We start from the raw sequence: 17,904 nt of genomic DNA, 5'->3' as shown, positions 1-17,904 counted from the left end.
TTTTTTATTATTGTATTTAATAAATGCAAATTAAGATTTACATACAAAGAACACAAACATTAAAAATACTGTAAAAACAAACAAAAACAGTTTTCTGACTAATGTCTCGTCCACTTACAGTTTATTCATTCAGTGATCATCTGGGGCTGCTCACTCACTTTTATTCCCAAGTTTAAATAAAGAGCTGAAACATCACATTTATGAGTCACGACTTCGACCTTGGGCCTTTTATCTCCCGGCGGCGGGCACACCTCCGTCTCCACTGAGCCAGCAGAGGTGGAGGCAGGCGGCTGCTGCAGGTTCTCGGGGATAAACGTCAGGAAGACAGCGGCAGTGGTTTGAATGCCCCGAGCCCCGCCGTCCCAGGACGGAGCATCCAGACCTGCAGGTTCGGGGACCCTCAGTCTCCACCACCTGTAAACCTGCCCCACCCAGACTCCACACTTTACACACACTGTTGCTATGGTAGCAGGACACGTGTGAAATCATCACTATCGATGTTTCTGCTCAGTTTGAACTCCTAAATGTCGAACTTCTCCTCGCAGATGCAGTGCCCGTTCTCTTCGTAGTCCTCCCGCATCACCACCATCTCGTCATAGTCAGGATTATGAGCCAGCAGCTTCCCGCCCTCCCAGGCGTAACACACGGGACTGCGAGACACAAACATAGCGTTAAAGTCTCCGTCATCGGACAGCAGCGTCCGCAGGTCAGCTAACCAACCACGTTTACTCATCTCTGACGCCACCGCGTGAAGGTATTGAGGCTCTGAGGATGAGGAGCACTTACTTTGCAGGAAACACGACAGACACGGGCAGGTGGGCGGGGACCAGCGCCCGCAGCTCCGCCTCCAGCCGCTCTCTGAAGCCGGGAAACAGCGTGTTCCCTCCGGTCAGCACGACGTTCCGGTAGAAGTGCGGCTGCATCTCTGAGGACAGATTCACACGTTTAACACAGGAAAAGAATTAAATTCAGCCTGTTTACCAAAACGCTGAGCTGCCGTTCCTCACAGCGCCACCCGCAGGCCGTCTTTAAAAGTGTAACATTCAGTCTTTATTGCTCTGCAGCTTTAAAACAGAAAAGAGATTCTGCTTTATGACAGAAAAATAATGAGTAGTACATCTACACTTTTGTATGATTTATTTTTGATTCTGGGATTTTACGTTTACACTTTATTTTGATTCTTATTGGACAGTGAAGACGGACAGGAAGCTGAACGTCTGGTGGTTTTGATTAAATATACTTTTATATGATTACATTACTGTATTATTAAATTATTTTATTTTTTAGCATTATTATTGAAGTTGTATATGTCGTGTATGTGACAGGAATGTGGGAAGAGAGCAGGAGCAACATGCAGGAATCGAACCGTCGGCTCGCTGCCAAAAGGTCTCTATGATTAAAGTAAATTTACAGGGAAGCCGTCTCCTCGTCTCTGCTGCTAGAAACTCAGAAATCAGTGACAGGCTCTGATGGGTTTTCTTCTCTAAGCTCACAGAATCTGTTTCATTCATAAATCTGTGTTTCGGTGACCCCGGCACGCCGCCGTGGATCAGCCGCTGACCTTCAGGCAGCGACTCCACTGAGTGGACGATGGCCTCTGGGATTCCCATCTCCTGGATCCCGATGTCGGACGGGTGGAATAGCATCTCGGGGACGGCGAAGCGCTCGTTGGCCAGCCTCAGGATCTGCTCTCCTGTTTTGTACTTCCCACTGAAGACCATCTCTTCACGGGGCTGGTGAGCAGAAACACACACACACACTGAAGATCCTGCCAAAATGAGGATAAAGCCACGTGACTGGATCACAGTGACACGTTCTCACTGACAGCGCGTTAACACGAGCTCTCCTGCTGAGGGTCTCTCACCTTGCAGAAGCCTTTCTTAATGGAGCTGAAATCTGGAAGAACGTAATCCCTCATCACCGTGTTCTCCTCGCCCTTGGCCCTGACAAACCACAGCAGGTGTCCAGCGTTAACCAGCAGCTGCTGTGCATTTACACTCTGACACAGGGACTCACAATCCAGCTGTTAACATAGGACTTAAATTTGTGGTCATGTGATAAAACACTGAAACCCTGTCACACTGTTTAGAGTCCCAGATCAGGATATGAAGGTCAGGCTAAAGCTTGCTGCTTACTGGGCGATCTCCATGTCCTTGTAGAACTGCTGCGAGACGTAGCACACGTCCTCCTTCACCTGGTTGATCACGTGAGTCTCGTCCATCACATGCAGCTGACTGTAAAAACAAACAGGAATCATTTTACTTTTTATTTAATTCTTTAAATCTAAACGAGTGTGACGAGCTTCCTGTGTTATGGCTGCAGCTGGACCGTCATCAGCTAAAGAGTCACCTGAACACTAGAGCTGGGTGATAGAACGATAACGATATGTATTGCGAAATAACTTTTTCTCGATAGAAAAATGAAACTATTGCGATAGACCTCATCTCTCTCTCTCTTTCTCTCTTATAAAAAAAAAGAACAGCCAATACAAATTAAGTAGCGCAGAGCCAAACCAATCACAGCCGCAGCGTCACGTCACGTGACTTGTTACGTACAGCTCAAGTGCCAAGCCGCACATGTGTATTTGTTTGGGAAGCATCCAGCCGCCGTGCCGCCCGGGTAATGGAGGAAATGAGTGTGCCGACTAGAGAAAAATCAACCGAGAGCGTGAGCGAAGGTTACCGAAGAGAAAACAGATGATGGTTCCAATGCCGGAGAGATTGTCGAACGGAAGGCCAGAGAAGTTCCGTAGTGTGAAGGTATTTCGGCTATTTCAAGTCTGACAAAAAACAGAGTAATGCGCACTGTGAATTGTGCCGAAAGCAAGTCTGGAAATACAACAAACCTTTTTTATCACCTGAAGCAGTGCCACCCACTAGAGCATGCTCAATCTCTGACTGAAAGCGCTAATTCGTCATCGAAAACAACCTGCGAAGCAGCAACAGTCAATTGAGTCAGCTTTCTCCAGCATCTTACCATGTGACAAAAAAGCTAAGAGACATAGCAACATAACAAATGCCATAGCTTACTGTCTTGCTGAAGACATGCTACCAATAAACACGGTCGAAAATGAAGGATTCAAGCAGCTAATTAAGGTAATGGATCCTCGTTACCAACTCCCTGGACATAAACATTTCTCTCAGACAGGCTTCCAAAGCGAGATTATATAAGTTAGTCAATTTTGTCTCTTCTTCTGTAAAATAAATTAAGATTTATTTTTAGAATTTAATATTTTGTTTCTAAGTGGAATTGACAATTTAGTAGTCTGTTTTGTTTGTTCTATTTTGAAACTTAAACGCTTTAGCAGCTGCCTTTTGTGTAGTTTGCAATATTTGCCTTTATTTATCTGAAACTGAAGTCTGATGTTCCTTAAGTACATCTACCCTGTTGAACTTATTATGGGAAATAAATATTTAAATCAAAACAAGCTGCAGATTATTTCACATTTTACTCGTGAGCAACGGCACATTTAAATCTTACAAATATAGTTATTTGTATTTATATCGTGATATATATCGTTATCGCCTGAAATGAAAAAAACATATCGTGATATGAAAAAATCTTATATCGCCCAGCTCTACTGAACACTAAACACCTGTTCAGAGGAGGATTGCCGAATCAGAACCAGAGGCAGCGATGGACTCCACGAGGATCGCAGAAATACAAGTTACTCAGATCTGTCCCCACTGAGGTCTGGGAGAGACCCAGACTGTCCCCCTCAGATGAGAGGAAACTGGTTAGGATGTTCAGGAACATAGCCTGCCATTGGACTAGAATCTGCTGGAACACCAGTGTCACTTCCACAGTGAAGCCAGTCTCACATCTCCATGGACTGACCAAGAAAGAAGCTCCTGCTCCAAAATCAACGAGCTCAACTGAAATTTGCAGCTGCCCACGTGAACGAGCCAAACGGCCTCTGGAGAAAAGTTTGATGGTCAGACGAGACAAAGATGGAGCTGATTGGAGGAGCAAAGGTAAGGCTTTCATCCCTGAGAACACTGCAGCTGTGAAGCATGGTGGTGGTAGCATCACGCTCTGGGCTGTGGTTCTGGTACATTAGACAAAGTGGATGGAGTGATGAAGGGGGACTGACTCCAAACTCTTCAATTACACCTCAGATCAGCAGCTGGACGAGTGAAACGTGGACACAGTCGGGTGTTCCAGCAGCACAATGATCCCAAACACACATCAGAGCTGGTTTTGGATAAAGCAGCTTAGCATTAAGCTGCAGAACAGAATAGAAGCTACAACTTCAACCCTGCTGAAAATTTGTTTAAAGGCCATCCCAGGAAACCAACCAGCATGAACTCTATTAAAGATCATATTCATCAGAATTATGAAGAAGCTTGATGATGGATACCACACACACACACACACACACACACACACACACACACACACAGTGTGTATCAGAGAAAATTGAAAATAAATTCACACCTGTTTTTTAAAGTCATTAAGGATGTCTGTGTTACAATGATTCCACCCGAGAAAAAGAACAGTTCAATAAAAGCCCAGAGTTACTCGGGCCGAGGTGCCGGCGTCACAAAGCAGAACGACTTACCGATAAGAGATGATCTCCTTCAGGTGATTGGTCAGCAGCTTCCCTCCCACGTTGATCCTAAAAGGAAAAACAGGCATCAGATTGCTGCTGTTGGTGTTATCGCTGCTGCGTCTGCAGGGTCACGTCATCTAACCTGCGGATGCCCTCCTTCATTTTCCTGCTGCGGCAATAGGGGGCGATGTGGGTGAAGGAGAACCCAGTGTCCACCACCATGCAGCAGAGCTCGGAGGGGTTTGTGTGGAAGTAGTGATGAGCACTAAGAGAGCCAGCTGGAGGAACAAAGTGGGAAATCATTCAAAGAAAGCCTCCCTGATTGCCTGAAATCAACAGCTCAGTTTTACCGGTTTTTACAGTTTATGAGCGCCACTCTTACTAAAACGAGATACCAGGCTTTTATTCTGAAAGTAACAGGAAATCTAACAGGATGAGGACTCACCATTGATCCTGAGTGCCGACTGGAACTGGTACTCCTCAAACAGGATCTCGTTCATGGACTCTTGAATGGAGGTGAAGTTGAAGTAGGGCTCGGTGATGACGATGCTCGTGTCTGCAAAATCCACCTGCATCCAGAAAACAGGGTCAGCCTCCACCACAGGAAGAGCTCAGTCAAACACACCACAGCGATGAGGGGTGGAGTCACCTTAAACATCTCCTTTCCAAACAGGTGGTCCCACACCTTCCTCTGGACGTCCCAGTTCACCAGGTAACCCTGAAGACACGAAGAGAAATGGTGGAAATGAGACAGTCTGACGTCAGGCCGAAGCTGCTTCACCCTTACGTGACTTCACCTTCTGGAAGGGGAGGATGTAGAAGAGCCCCGAAGGATCTTTGATCTCATCCAGCTGGTTTGCAGTGAAGGTTTTTAACCTGGACGTCTTTGAGCGAAACTGGCAGTTTGGGATGACGCTGAGAGGGACAGAGAGAAGGTCCACGTCAGGTCCGCTCATTATTCTACCAACTACATGATCAGCTGTCTGCAAAGCCCGTTATTGCTCAACATGAAACTCTGTTTTATTCTCATACATTTGCTCATTTTTACTCTAATTTTTTAATGTTTTTATTGCAACTGTTTCCCTTCATAAATTTGACAGTTTGTTTCATTCCACCCACCAAATTTGCAAATGTTCATTGAAACATTTTCATGTTTTTTCTTATAAATCTGCTTATCTTGTAAATGTGACCATTTTTTCTCTTAGATATGTACAAATTTATATTTTTCTCACTTCTCTCATGGATTGTAGCTTTAGAAAAAACTGTCCTTATGAAATTCAGTGTGTTGTGTCTTCGCCATCATGTACAGCTGTATGCAAAAGTTCGAGTAAATTCTTATTGATTTTGTTTTACGTGAAGCACACTGGAAAAATAAGCCTCCCCTAAGAGTTAACTTAATAAAAAACCTTGAAAAAAATGTATAACACCCTTAGCTGTTAAACATTTATAAGCTGAATTCCAATTAGACTTTGAGAGTTTATATTTGGTCTATAAAGAAAAAAAATAAGAAAGCGTTTTTAATTAAATACATTTTATTCCTTAAACTGATAGATTTTAAATAGAATCTGGCGTGAGGGTTTGACTTTTCTTTTACAACTAGAGATAGCTGCTGTCTCGGGGGGTACTTGCTGTGAAGTGGACCTTACACAGAGGTTAGATCGCTTAAAGTCTAAATTATTTTTACGCCTCTTCAGTTTATTTTTATTATTTTAATTAGCCGCAACGTTAGCTGTCATGCTAACATCTCACCTGACTTTCTCCTGGCTGTATCCGATCTTCGCCGTGTACGCTCCGTTATCCAAAACTAATGTCGCCATTTCAGAGGCGGAACTGCTCACATTAAATGCATTTATAAACTCACATTAATCCAGAAATAAACAAAAACAAAACGCATTTCACATTTTCAGCGAGAATCCGCCATTAGAACTTTACGAACTCCTTCGGCCAATCAAATTTGTCGTCCTCTCGGTTTGTGGCGGATGGAAAGCCAATCAGATCTTCACATCTTAGCCTTTACGCTTCTTTGCAGCTCGACCAGCCAATCAGAAACAACGTTTTTGACTGTGCTTTAGAAAAGTGTTCGGGTGGAAACAGCATCTTGCTTTTGTTCCGCCTCCTTTGTTCCGTTAACTTTTAGTCTCTTTTGCGCTTCAGAGTGGAATTAAATGACATTAATCGGAAGTTATAAACAAAATAACCGCCCAAATACGACTTTTCCTTTAAACTAAGTGCATTTAGTCAATTATTGTCTTTCAGCATAATGTTGATGTAATTTATTTGAATATTTACATTTCATGCACTATGGAGGCTTGGGACACACGACACGGGAGCTCTAGTTTTCCACTCCAACTTTATTCACCTCCATACATCAACCGAGCATATCGCGCCCAAACACAACAGAACCCCTCCTCCAAGCTTGGGTGTGAGTGGAGCCATGTAGTGGGGCGCCACACCACATTTTGTAATGTTTCTAAAATCTGCACAATCACAGAGAAAAATCTTTTTCTTCTTCTTTTGCTTTCAGCTGCTCCCTTTAGGGGTTTTGTCAGAGGATCATCTCCTCCTGTTCCAGCATCCTCCTCTGTCAATCTGACCTTCTGCATGTCCTCCGTCACTATAGCCATGAACCTTCTCTGAGGTCTTTCTCTTTTCCTCCTGCCTGGCAGCTCCATCATCATCATTCTCTGCCTAATACAGGGGTTTCAAAGTCGCAGCCCGTATACTGACATGAAGAAATATAATGCAGTTTGGTCCTTGAAGTGACTTTATTGTTAGGGAGGATTTGTTTGTTGTTGAGTGAAATGTTAAAATAAGTTCTTTAAAAAGCCAAGAATGATTGAATATGAAGGCAAAATGAGCAGAGAGCACAAACATGCTGTTAGTTCAGTGACAGAGTCACAAACTCATGTGTTTATTTGGTGGTTCAACGAAAGGCTTCAGTTAGTTAAGAGTGAGGAAAAAGAATCTGCATTCACGTTTGCGGTTTTGTCTTGTTATACAATATTTGAAATGTAAACAAACAAACAAAACATTTCTGGTTTTCTTGTTTGTTTTGTACTACTTGAACACTAAAGTGGCCGTCCAATGAGACGACAGCGACCCACAGCTCATTTCAGTTTGACACCCCTGCTCTAATATCTCCATCCTGTGCAGCCTTCCTCAGCTCTCCTTGGATGGTTGACCCGAGATATTTAAACTCTTCTACTTCTGCTCCCCCTGTCTCCTTCTCATTCACACACATGTGTTCTGTCTTTCATTTCTCTTTTCTTCAGAGCATGCCTCCACCCACACAGGCTCTCCGACGCCTGCTCTCAGTACATATCACAGTGTCCTCAGAGACTCCTGCCTGACCTCATCCGTCTCAAACAGCAGGGGGCTCAGAGCTGCTCCCAATGTACCCCCACCTTCAACCCATCTGTCCTCATACATGTCCTGCACCACCCTCGCAGACCTCCAATATAAAAACACAGTTCCTCTTTTGGGACTTTTTTGAAAAATTAGAAATCTCACTGAAACACACCCGAGCTGTTCACGTATGTATCTTTCACCCTTTGCCCACAGAGGTTAAACAAATGATGGCGATCACACTGAACCGTCAACTTTTTACACTCCAACTGTCATGCAAACATAAAACACAACTGAAGCATAAATCACGTCTGCAGGTGCGTCAAGCCGGCAGGTAGGCGGTCACTGCCTCGCTGCTTTATGCTCCTGAATATTGAAACCATCACCTGGATCTTTATTCTGTGCAGTAATAAAATGATTTCCTCCATTATTTCATGCAGAAAAGACAAACTGGGGACAAACAGCTTCTTCAGACTGTTAACAAACACCACACACACACACACACACACACACACACACACACACACACACTTATTTATTGTGTTTGCATCCATAATTCTGATGTACGCAGAATGACAATAAAGTGCTATTCTATTGTTTTCCAAAATGAAACAGAAGGCAGAAAATGAAGTGCTTGATACTTTTTGATGCTTTTTCTCCTGCTTCAATCCTCAAAATGAAATCTATGTCGTCCACGTGTGAGGACAGGACGCTCTGATGACTGTGCTCAGCTTCACTGTCGTGTCAGCGTCATGTTTGTCCCCGAGTCACATTTACTTACAAAGAAGAAACAATGAACAATGAGTCTGCTGCTGCAGGATGTGACTCAAGGAAGTGTGAAATTCTCTGTTTGCCGAGGCAGCAGCGTGAAAGAGTCGCAGATAAAAGCGTCTGAGAGAGTTTGTTCTTCAGTTCAAGTCAACTTTATTTATATAGTACCAACCCACAACAGTGGCCTCAAACACCTGTGCAGTAAAGATCCTACAAGAAAACAGATAAACCCAACAATCAGACAGCCCCCTATGAGCAAGCACTTGGTGACAGAAGGAAGGAAAAACTCCCTTTAAACAGGAAGAAGCTTCAGGCAGAACCGGGTAACCTTCATCTACCCTCAAAATCGTGGTCTTCCTCCGGAGTCAAAGCATCAGCATCTTCTTCATTCGGCTTTCTTTCATTTTTAATGTAAACAAACCAACAACCACGAATCCGAAAATGGGTAAGAAACATCCCACACGTGCAGACCCACAGCCCGGCAACTAATTCACTTTGTAATAACCTTAAACTCAAGAAAGGACGCAATAAAAATAGAAATGCACATTCAAAAAAGTCCAGAAACATCCCCAGACCTGTGTGTGATCCTGGCTGGTTTGATGTCACCCGTCTCTATCAGAGTCTGTAATTCTTTAGAAATCAAAGCAACACTTAAAAAAATAAAGAAACAAACTGGAAGGTGCGGCCGAGCTGCTCTGGGAGGACTCGAAGATAAAATCTGGAGATTCTGGTTCAAGTGATGGTGCCTGCAGCGCTTCAGGACAGGCTGGATGCCAGAAACCTTCAGGAAGTCATCACAGGAAAGACCTGCTTGTCCTGTTCAACTGATTTATCTAAAGGCGAGTTTCTCTCTAACGTAGATGATTACAGAGCTCCAAAGCTCACCTGGCTTCCCGTCACCCTTCAATAAAAAGCTGCCAAATCTGAAACCTAAAATGTCTTTTCCTGATTTTTTTTTATTCCCAGCAGCAGACGGAGACAGAGTCCAGCTTCCATGAAAGCCTCACACAGAGAAGAAACAGGGCAGATGGGTTCACCTGGATTTGGTTTGCACAACTTGCTGGTCCCAGATCAGTCTCTAAATCACCGGCCGTGCGTCCGCAGCCTCGCCCGTCACTCCGGGAATTTAGGGACGCAGCCCTCCAGCCCGATCAGCTCGGGCCAGCCGTCGTATTTGTTGGTTGCCGAGTCGCTCTTCATGTGCTGGAAGAGAGAGAATGAGGAGGTGAAGAGGACAGTCTCTAACATGCTGACCAATGTTACAGGCAGCACGGCGTTCTCCTCGGCTTCTACAGAGCCTTTCACGTCTGACACGTGTGCTCAGGCTGAGCCTGGTTTGGGGTCGTCTCGTTGTTGCTGCTATAGAGCGCATCTCCTCCTAAAGACCGGCTAAGACCTCAGACACTTTAACAAAATCACAACAACAACAAAAGAAGAAGTGGAGATCAGTTCAGGATGGTTGTGATTGGTCCGGACTCACAGCCAGCATTTGGGCCACCTCTCCACTATCAGGGGAAACCTGATACCTGCTCCCTCAGGGATCACACACTCAGAGTTAAGCTGGACCTGCTTCCGGGGTCAGGACCCTGATCCTCACCATCCCACGTGAGCATTTAATGCTTTACATGCATGAGTGCACACATTTCCATGATGAAGCCAGAGCAGGCTCAAGGCCTTCAGACTAATCTACCTTCTCAAAGGTGCTCTTCCCCGTTACTCCTTTGCCACCAACAAACACCCAGTTGTCCCTGTATCCCAGCGAGTGGATGTGAGAGCTTCCCAGTTCAGCAATCAGATTCTTGAGCTCGTCGTTTAACCTGCAGAAACACACAGAGAGTGGAGGAGTGCGTTAACAGCTTCAACACGGGTGGAGGCAGCGCCTTTCACCTCAATATGAAGACAACACAGAGACTGAGCTGACAGCTGAGACAAAGCTGGAGCCTCAGAAACACAAACTCCACCCCTGCCTGGAAAAGCTCGGTCCCGTTTTATAAAACAGACGAACACGGAACAAGACAGCATCCATGCTGCGTTTGGTCCTCGATTACTGTGCAAGAACAAGAGCCTAGAGAAGAATCTGAGCTCCTGTCAGAAGTGATCAGAGGAGGAGACTCTTACTTTGTTGAGGGTTCGTCGTAGGACGCCATTATAACGATGGAGCCTGTCTCGATGCTCTTCAGTAGCTCAATGAACGGCTTCACATCTGCAACACAAACATGATAAAAGCTCCGCCTCCACCCACTGACACGAGTCGGCTCGGGTCGTCTTCACTCACCTCCACTGTACATGTTATAGTGATCCGTCTTCAGGACTTCTCCCGTTTTACCTGCCAGAGAAAAACGAAGGTATCACCTCACACGGGACGATCACAGCAGAACACCATGAGAGAAGCTCCGCCCATTCATTTGATGATTGAATGCATTTCCAAAGAAAATCTTAAGACTAATTTTTAAAAAAGGTTTAGAAATACAGAATAAAGCAGTCAAAAGAGAAAAACGAAACACCAGAAACCAAAAGAAAAGAAGGAGCCATCTCGATTCTTAATCAGCAGACCCTCCAGCACCTGTGGGAGCTGTAAGGCTGGACTGTGCACATTTCATTCAGGTTTTACGACTCGAGGCGCTGTGCACAAAGTGCCAGATGAAGCCCTTTCCACAGGAAGCACACTCACCGTTTAGGATAACGATGTTTATTCCTCCTCCAGCGTTGTTCAGCGCAGTTCCCAGAACCCTGAGGAGAGTCACAGTCTGCACGTTAGCACAAAGAAAAAAAGTTTAAAACGATTAAAGCAAAGAGATGCAGAACACGATACAACAAGCATGCGAGGACAAGGTCTGAAAGGACGCCAGAGAGACACGCTGAGGAAAGGAGGCAGCGAGGAAGCTCCTACAGTTTGTTTTGGACGCAGATGGCCGGGGGGACGACGTTGGCGGCTCCGCTGTGGATGTAGAAACTGATCTCATGTGCAGGACACTCTCTTGGAGTACCACATACACCAGCTGAAGGGAGGAAAGAAAAAGACTCATTATTATCCTCCACCTGCTCCTCTGGGTCAGCTGACGCACCCCGATCAGCTCGAGTGACCTCTGACCTGAACGCTTGCTGGATATTTTGGCTTCGTGAGGGAAGAAATTGATGACCTTGGGTAATTTATGCTGCCAACCACCTGAAAGGACAGAAACAAAACAACACTCATTAGATTTACAGAAACAGGTTTTTATTTGCTTTAATACGAATCCGAAACATCCGGTCTGAGAGCGAAGCTGAAGCCCGTGGCCACTACGGGCTCTCCAGCTCCAGTCCTCGGCCGCTACAGTCAGTAGATCCGGTCACCTGTAGATCAAGAACCGTGTCGTGCATGAAACACTCTCACCTTCAAACGAGACGGACTGCTGCAGGATGACGATGACAACGACCACAGACGCGACCGCCACCAGCCACAGCAGAACACCTGAGGGAGGCACACGAAGTGTCGTTAGCACGCGCTGTGTGTGAGGCGGTCGCACCTGATGAGCTGCAGGACAGTTTCACTCATCACAGGCATGAGAAACACGTCTGATGATGTCCTCACACACTCTTATCTTTAACAGTTTCTTTGTCAAACGATTTGGATTATTTTGGAAAATGTTTCCATTTTTTTTAAGTAAATAAATCAACAACCCATCAAACCATGAAAGTCAATAAATGATGAGACTGCCTTCAAATAAATAGGAAGAATGCAGATCAGTGACTGCAGCGCTCTGGTTTATTACAGCGATGATAAACATGAATGTTTCAGGTTTACATGTTTATATCAAAGTGAACAGGACACAGGCCCACGCGCTTTGTTGTGAATTATTGCTTTGTAAATAAAACGCAATCAAATATTTGCTCAGATCATCTTTGTTAAGATGTTCGTCATCCATCATTGTGATGGCTGCCGACTGCATTTCTTTGTGTGCAGGTGAGCTGCCCTGCACAAACAAAGGTGAGGTGAACACAGGTGTTCTTTCTCACAGATGTGCTCTCACTACAGGAAACATCTGCCTGCTGTGCTGAAGAGCAATCACCCGAAGTTAACTGTGGCTAAAACAGAGCTTTGTTTAAGCCCAACTCTTTTTCCAGGTAGTGCCCCTGAAATATTAGAAAACACAGCAGCCGCACACGTGTGAAAGCCCGTTAACCTGAAGTCTACCTGAAGCTCGTTTCTACCAGTGAAAGATAAAAACTGGTTCTGCCCTACACGGGTGGAACTTTTAGGTTATGATCTTAGAAGTTTCAGAAGCTGACATGTCTGACAATATTTGGCTGTTAAGTCGAATTTCCGGTGATTATCTCAAATTTGCAGAACTGGCAGAAACAAGCTTCCGTGCAGTGGGAGGAACATCAGTATGGAGGAAGACTCAGACAAACAAGAAGAAGATAAAGAGTGAAGGACGAAGCAAATCAATGAGGAGCATCAGAAGCGCGCGCGCGCACACACGCGCACACACAGGTAAAGACAGAAAGAAACTTACTTCCCTGGGGGACCGCGCGCTTCATCGTGCTTCGTTTCCCTGTTCGGAGACAAACGGGTGGAAACTTCAGGACTCGTCACACATGCTCGTGTTCACATCTCAGCTGTGATGTTCCTGTGGAACTAAAGCTGTGGATGCGTCTCGCACACCCACCGGGACACGCCGAGCGCTCTCAAGTGCGCTGCCCGTCCTTGCGCGTGTTTTTTTTACGCGTCATGTCTTTACTTACACAGTAATGCTCACTAAAGTCTGTGGAGCAAAGAGCTTCTATAGAAAATGTTAAAACCACCTGTTTTTAAACCACCGATCTATTTAAAATATGTCCGCAGACCTGCTGTGACTCTTAAAAAATACATTTTAATGTCACCCAGACTTCAACAGGATAAATAAAGGATCGATAAAAGTCACTGCCGCAAACTGACTGCGGCTACTACTTTGTGACAGGAATGCTGTTTATCAAGATGATGTCATTCTCAAGAGGAAGCATTCAGCATATATTTGAAATGTTTAACGTCAACGAGCCTTCACAGCAGTTTAAATACTGGAAATCACTTTTTGGCACAACACCGGCCCGAGACTCTGCACCTGAGCGCGCTCCACAGAAACTACAAACACCTGAGCAGAGCTCTCAAACCTTCAGTCCAAGACTTCATGAATGTTTGGAAACTCGCTAAAATCACTCTGCTTTGTTGCCGCGTACACCTGCACAGGTGCTGCTAAGCTCCGTTTTCCGAGCTGAGCTCAGCGGGTAAAGATGCGCTTTCTTCATATTTTCAGCCGAGGAAAAGAAACCAAACCACACCGCACGTTTACCTGTGTGACACCCGCGCAGGTACAGCAGCTCTCGCGGCTCTTTCCCACCGTGATGGTCTGAGAAATCACGCCACACACACACACCTCACAGAGGAAGAAAAGGCAGACTGACCGACTCTGACGGTGAGCATCTCCGACAACGAGGAGTGCCGCCGCCCGCCTCTCCTCTCAGCCAATCAGGAGCTCGCAGGTAGGTCAGAGTGCGCGTGAATAAAGGACAGGTGTAACGTTCCCACCTGCTTGATGAAGGAACGGAGCTCACAGCTGTGTTTGTCTCACAGGCACCAACCTCCCGGCCGCAGCCGAGGGGAATGAGTGAGCGTGCAGGTACACCTGGAGCCACGCTCCGTGCACTGTGCCGTCAAACCCACCCGTCCCATTTTCAGAAGAATAGAGTCTGCGCAGTAACAGAAACAAACTTACCGTAAAACCAGAGAAATAGTGCCTGCTGGCGATCCGGTTACTGAACACAAAACCGCGCACGAACTCAACGTGTCTTTAAACCCCAGGTTTGTATCCCTCCGCCCACCCGTGGAGTTACAGTTAATAAACAAGTCTATCCAAACCTGAGACTGTATATAAAAGATGTACGTCACACCGTGACGTCAACCATGGGTTTGATGCCAGGAGGAGAGCTCCGTCAGTTTCAGGGACCTCGTTTAGTCGAATATGTGAAACGTATCTGTGGAACAAACCCAGCAGCTCCACGCTGATGCGGCATAAAGGTGAGGCGCGTCACACCTGGCTGTTACAGCCCATCTGTTTTTACCGTCGGCCTCATTTTCAGCATAAACTGCGTAACAGTGAAGCGCCTGAAACACGACTTATAATCCAAACCTGCAGGTTCCTGCTTCCTGTCCTCACACAGTAAAAACAACACTTTTTAATCAATGCTGAACTTTATTTCCCCCAGGAGACAAACGGCAGCGAGACAGCAAACAAAAGGCATTTTTTACGTTTTCTAAAGAAAACCTGACAGTACCACAGAGGTCACATGACCTGCAGCCTCTTTAACACTGAAAAGCTGGAGACAGAAATGTGCTTCAACGTTAGTCTGGTCCTGTCAGGCAGCGACTTACATTTGAGAACGTCCCCGACATCAAACCCTCGACGTGCTTCAGTTTCACTTTTCAAACATGATATAAGTCGTTATTGTTCCTCCTTCAGCAAATTCACACAAAACGACAGAGAAAAGAGCGAAACACGAACAGAGTTTTTAAAACAATCAGAACAGCTCCGCCCCCCCGAGCGAGGACGCTAGACTCATCAAAATAACGTCACGGTCAGTAGAAATACATGAAACACCTGCGGGCCTTTAAAAGTCCTCTCATCATTAGAATGGACCTGCCTCTCTATTATTATTATTAATGATAAGTTGAATGGCCTGGTTATGTAAATGACCGTGTCATGTGACATCAGACTGACCTCTCACAGAGCAGCAGACGCTTCCTCGTCCTGTCACACAGATGTAAACACACACATTTGGTTCCTCGTCAATAATAAGTTAAAAAGCTTAAACAGCTGGCCCAAATAAATCTGTGTAGATCACAGCAGCTCAGATTCAGCAGGTCGGGGTTACTCTACACACAGTTTACTGGTTACACTGGTGTAAAACCTCCAGGGTCTACTAACCCATCGGCACAGCGCAGCACGGTCATCGTGCTCCGGGGTTTCTCACATAGTTGACCGCAGCTGTACTTATTATTTTGGCTGCTGTAACAGGAATCCAGCTTCTGATTGGTTAATTTCTGGAAGCCTGCTGAGGGCACTGTTACACGCCCTCTCATTTGTAACTTGTATTTGTAACACCTGGCTTCTTTTAAACAGGACATACTCGCCAAACCTGTTTTACTCACCGAGGCTTCAGTTGGCGCACGCCATGACCACAGACCTGCAGCAGCTTCGATGGCGTCTGGTGCTCGCATCTGTTTTTCATATGGAAACGACGTCCTCAGAGCAGGAAGTCGCCATCAGGATTTAAATAAAATGAAGGCACCAACTTTACTGTCTTATAAGTGACGAACACCGGCGTAACGCCATGTAACCCTGCAATTCAGAGTAATCTGATTACACTTTACATTTGTGTTTTTCCCATGATAAGAATCTTTAAATATCTGAAATACCAGCAGAGTGATGGAGGCTGACAGGTAACCACACCCACCCTCAGATGGTTCCTGTGATATGAACATGACAGGTGCAGGAGGCGGGGCCATTCTCACCTGAGCTACAGTTTGTCAAACTGCCCCGAGCAGCTCAGCTGCTGATTACAGGACACCAGCCAAACATCACCACAGGTGACAACTCAGGTGTTAAGCTTCATGTAAGATGTATGAGGCATTCAGGCTCAGTGGTAAGTGTAGGACATGTGCAATCGAAAAACATAAAAGCAGAAAAGAGGCTGTAGGTGCCCACTCCTGCTCCAGGTGCAAAGATATGATTGGTGTTTGGGTGTAGACAGTAGGGGTGCAACAATACTCGTATCGATATTGAACCGTTCGATACAGTGCTTTCGGTTCGGTACGCATATGTATCGAACAATACAAAATCTTTTATTTATTTTATCAACTTTTCTTCTGACGATGCTGTCTGTGCTGAGAGCTCAGTGGATCTGCGTTCGACTACTCCGCCTAGGCTGCACTGTCGAGCGCAGATCCACTGAGCGCAGCGCAAGCTAGCAAGACAGAAGCTAAGCTCGTTGCAACATGGCAACTGGCTCAAAAGCTACCCTAAATTGAACCTCCCCCACCCTCATTCAGATCTGGCCTTTGGAACTATTTTGGTCTTCATGTGAAGTATGACCCTGAAGGTAAGCGCGTCATGGACAAAAGTAAAACAGTATGTCGGATGTGCCACGCAATGTTCAATTGGTGGGAACTAGTGCGTTAGCGCAGTTAGCTCGTTAACGTGTTGACGCCGTCCAGCCCCACGCACGGGGCGATCCGCGGTAACTCGTTAACAGAGATTTTCCGCGTTATGGCGTTAATGTCATTTTAACGAGATTAACGCTGACAGCAACAAGGAAATCTGCTTTCCACTGAAGGAGCCGAGGTCTAAGAATTCATTTACCCTGCACCCGAGTACAGGAAGTTCAGGGTTGGACCTCCCAGTTTGTGTAATTAGACTGGAGTGGAACCATTTGTCCTGAAAATGTTTAGTAAAGTCAGTCGTTGCCCCCTTCCCCTCCCCCCTCCATCACTGTGAAGAACTCGTAAAATCACTCTGGAGCTTTTATTTTGAAATCTGGCTGCTCAGTGCAGTTTGAGTGGCGTCAGTCACAAATTGGTGTTTTGTTTTGTTTTTTTAATTAAAGGCTTCTCTGGACACTTTAAGCAGACAAGCATCATCTTACACGAGTGTGATCACAGTGAGGGATTCCCGGGAACAGCCTGTTCCTGCTTCAGTTCACTATCCCCGATGAACCCTGCAGAACCCGGCAGAACCCTGCAGAACCCTTTTAGTTCCTTAAAGAGAAGAAAGAAAACACTCTGTGGCACTGAGGATGGAAACAAGTTTAACTTGATGAACTTTCATTAAACACAGAAACAAAACTCCTGCCTGACTCTGATTGTGCAGCGCTCCTGGTAACCAGTCAACATCCCAGGAGGGCGCTTCCAGAAAGTTCCCGGAACGGTCCAATGAAAAACAAAGCGACTGGCCTCCACAGTAAGGTCGTGTTCTCGGGCAGCTCCAGACCGTTTTCATCACTGCTGCTGAGATCCGAGCGTCGGCCACTTCCTCCTCTTCTGGAGCGGTCTGCCGTGCTGGATCTCCTCCTCCCCCGGCTGAACAGCTGCAGAGATCCAAAGGTGGCCCGACAGCCGCCCGAAAACACGACCTTGAACATGACATCAGCCACACCTGACTCAGGTGATGTTTCTGATTATTATGGACCTGTACGCAGAGCCGTTTGATCCCAGGACCGCCCAC

At 45.8% G+C, this 17,904-nt stretch overlaps 2 protein-coding genes across 4 annotated transcripts; both read right to left on the bottom strand.

The window, feature by feature from the left end:
- Nucleotides 1–46: 46 nt before the first annotated feature.
- On the bottom strand, nucleotides 47–6,489 carry actr6 (actin related protein 6). The gene is made up of 11 exons (XM_063477497.1): nucleotides 6,302–6,489; nucleotides 5,350–5,467; nucleotides 5,202–5,270; nucleotides 4,998–5,121; nucleotides 4,695–4,830; nucleotides 4,562–4,618; nucleotides 2,136–2,234; nucleotides 1,865–1,943; nucleotides 1,562–1,733; nucleotides 787–925; nucleotides 47–650 (listed from the first exon to the last, which is right to left on the bottom strand). Exons 1-11 carry the CDS (start codon nucleotides 6,367–6,369, stop codon nucleotides 521–523), a joined length of 1,191 nt encoding a protein of 396 aa, XP_063333567.1. The 5' UTR covers nucleotides 6,370–6,489; the 3' UTR covers nucleotides 47–520.
- Nucleotides 6,490–6,957: 468 nt separating this feature from the next.
- On the bottom strand, nucleotides 6,958–17,861 carry LOC134630313 (protein FAM3C-like). Of its 3 annotated transcripts, none has more exons than XM_063477504.1 (10): nucleotides 15,057–17,861; nucleotides 13,165–13,203; nucleotides 12,042–12,119; nucleotides 11,760–11,834; nucleotides 11,559–11,667; nucleotides 11,340–11,398; nucleotides 10,944–10,994; nucleotides 10,787–10,871; nucleotides 10,359–10,485; nucleotides 6,958–9,871 (listed from the first exon to the last, which is right to left on the bottom strand). In XM_063477504.1, exons 2-10 carry the CDS (start codon nucleotides 13,187–13,189, stop codon nucleotides 9,782–9,784), a joined length of 699 nt encoding a protein of 232 aa, XP_063333574.1. In that variant the 5' UTR covers nucleotides 13,190–13,203; nucleotides 15,057–17,861; the 3' UTR covers nucleotides 6,958–9,781. The 3 variants fall into 3 exon arrangements, with proteins under 3 accessions (XP_063333574.1, XP_063333573.1, XP_063333572.1); XM_063477503.1 differs by having other exon boundaries at nucleotides 15,834–17,861; XM_063477502.1 differs by having other exon boundaries at nucleotides 13,165–17,861.
- Nucleotides 17,862–17,904: the final 43 nt, after the last annotated feature.

The sequence above is a fragment of the Pelmatolapia mariae genome, linkage group LG7 (genome assembly GCF_036321145.2).
Source record: "Pelmatolapia mariae isolate MD_Pm_ZW linkage group LG7, Pm_UMD_F_2, whole genome shotgun sequence".
Lineage (NCBI taxonomy): Eukaryota > Metazoa > Chordata > Actinopteri > Cichliformes > Cichlidae > Pelmatolapia > Pelmatolapia mariae.
This window is presented reverse-complemented; position numbering and strand designations above follow the sequence as displayed.

Excerpts from the sequence above, each read along its gene's own strand:
- actr6 (XM_063477497.1), bottom strand. The coding sequence starts at position 6,369 with ATGGCGACATTAGTTTTGGATAACGGAGCGTACACGGCGAAGATCGGA. Across the intron at positions 4,619-4,694 it reads ATGAAGGAGGGCATCCGCAG|GATCAACGTGGGAGGGAAGC; the intron begins GTTAGATGACGT and ends TTTTCCTTTTAG. Across the intron at positions 2,235-4,561 it reads AAGGAGATCATCTCTTATCG|TCAGCTGCATGTGATGGACG; the intron begins GTAAGTCGTTCT and ends TTGTTTTTACAG.
- LOC134630313 (XM_063477502.1), bottom strand. The coding sequence starts at position 13,189 with ATGAAGCGCGCGGTCCCCCAGGGAA. Across the intron at positions 11,668-11,759 it reads AATATCCAGCAAGCGTTCAG|CTGGTGTATGTGGTACTCCA; the intron begins GTCAGAGGTCAC and ends TCCTCCCTTCAG. Across the intron at positions 10,995-11,339 it reads AAACATCGTTATCCTAAACG|GTAAAACGGGAGAAGTCCTG; the intron begins GTGAGTGTGCTT and ends TTTCTCTGGCAG.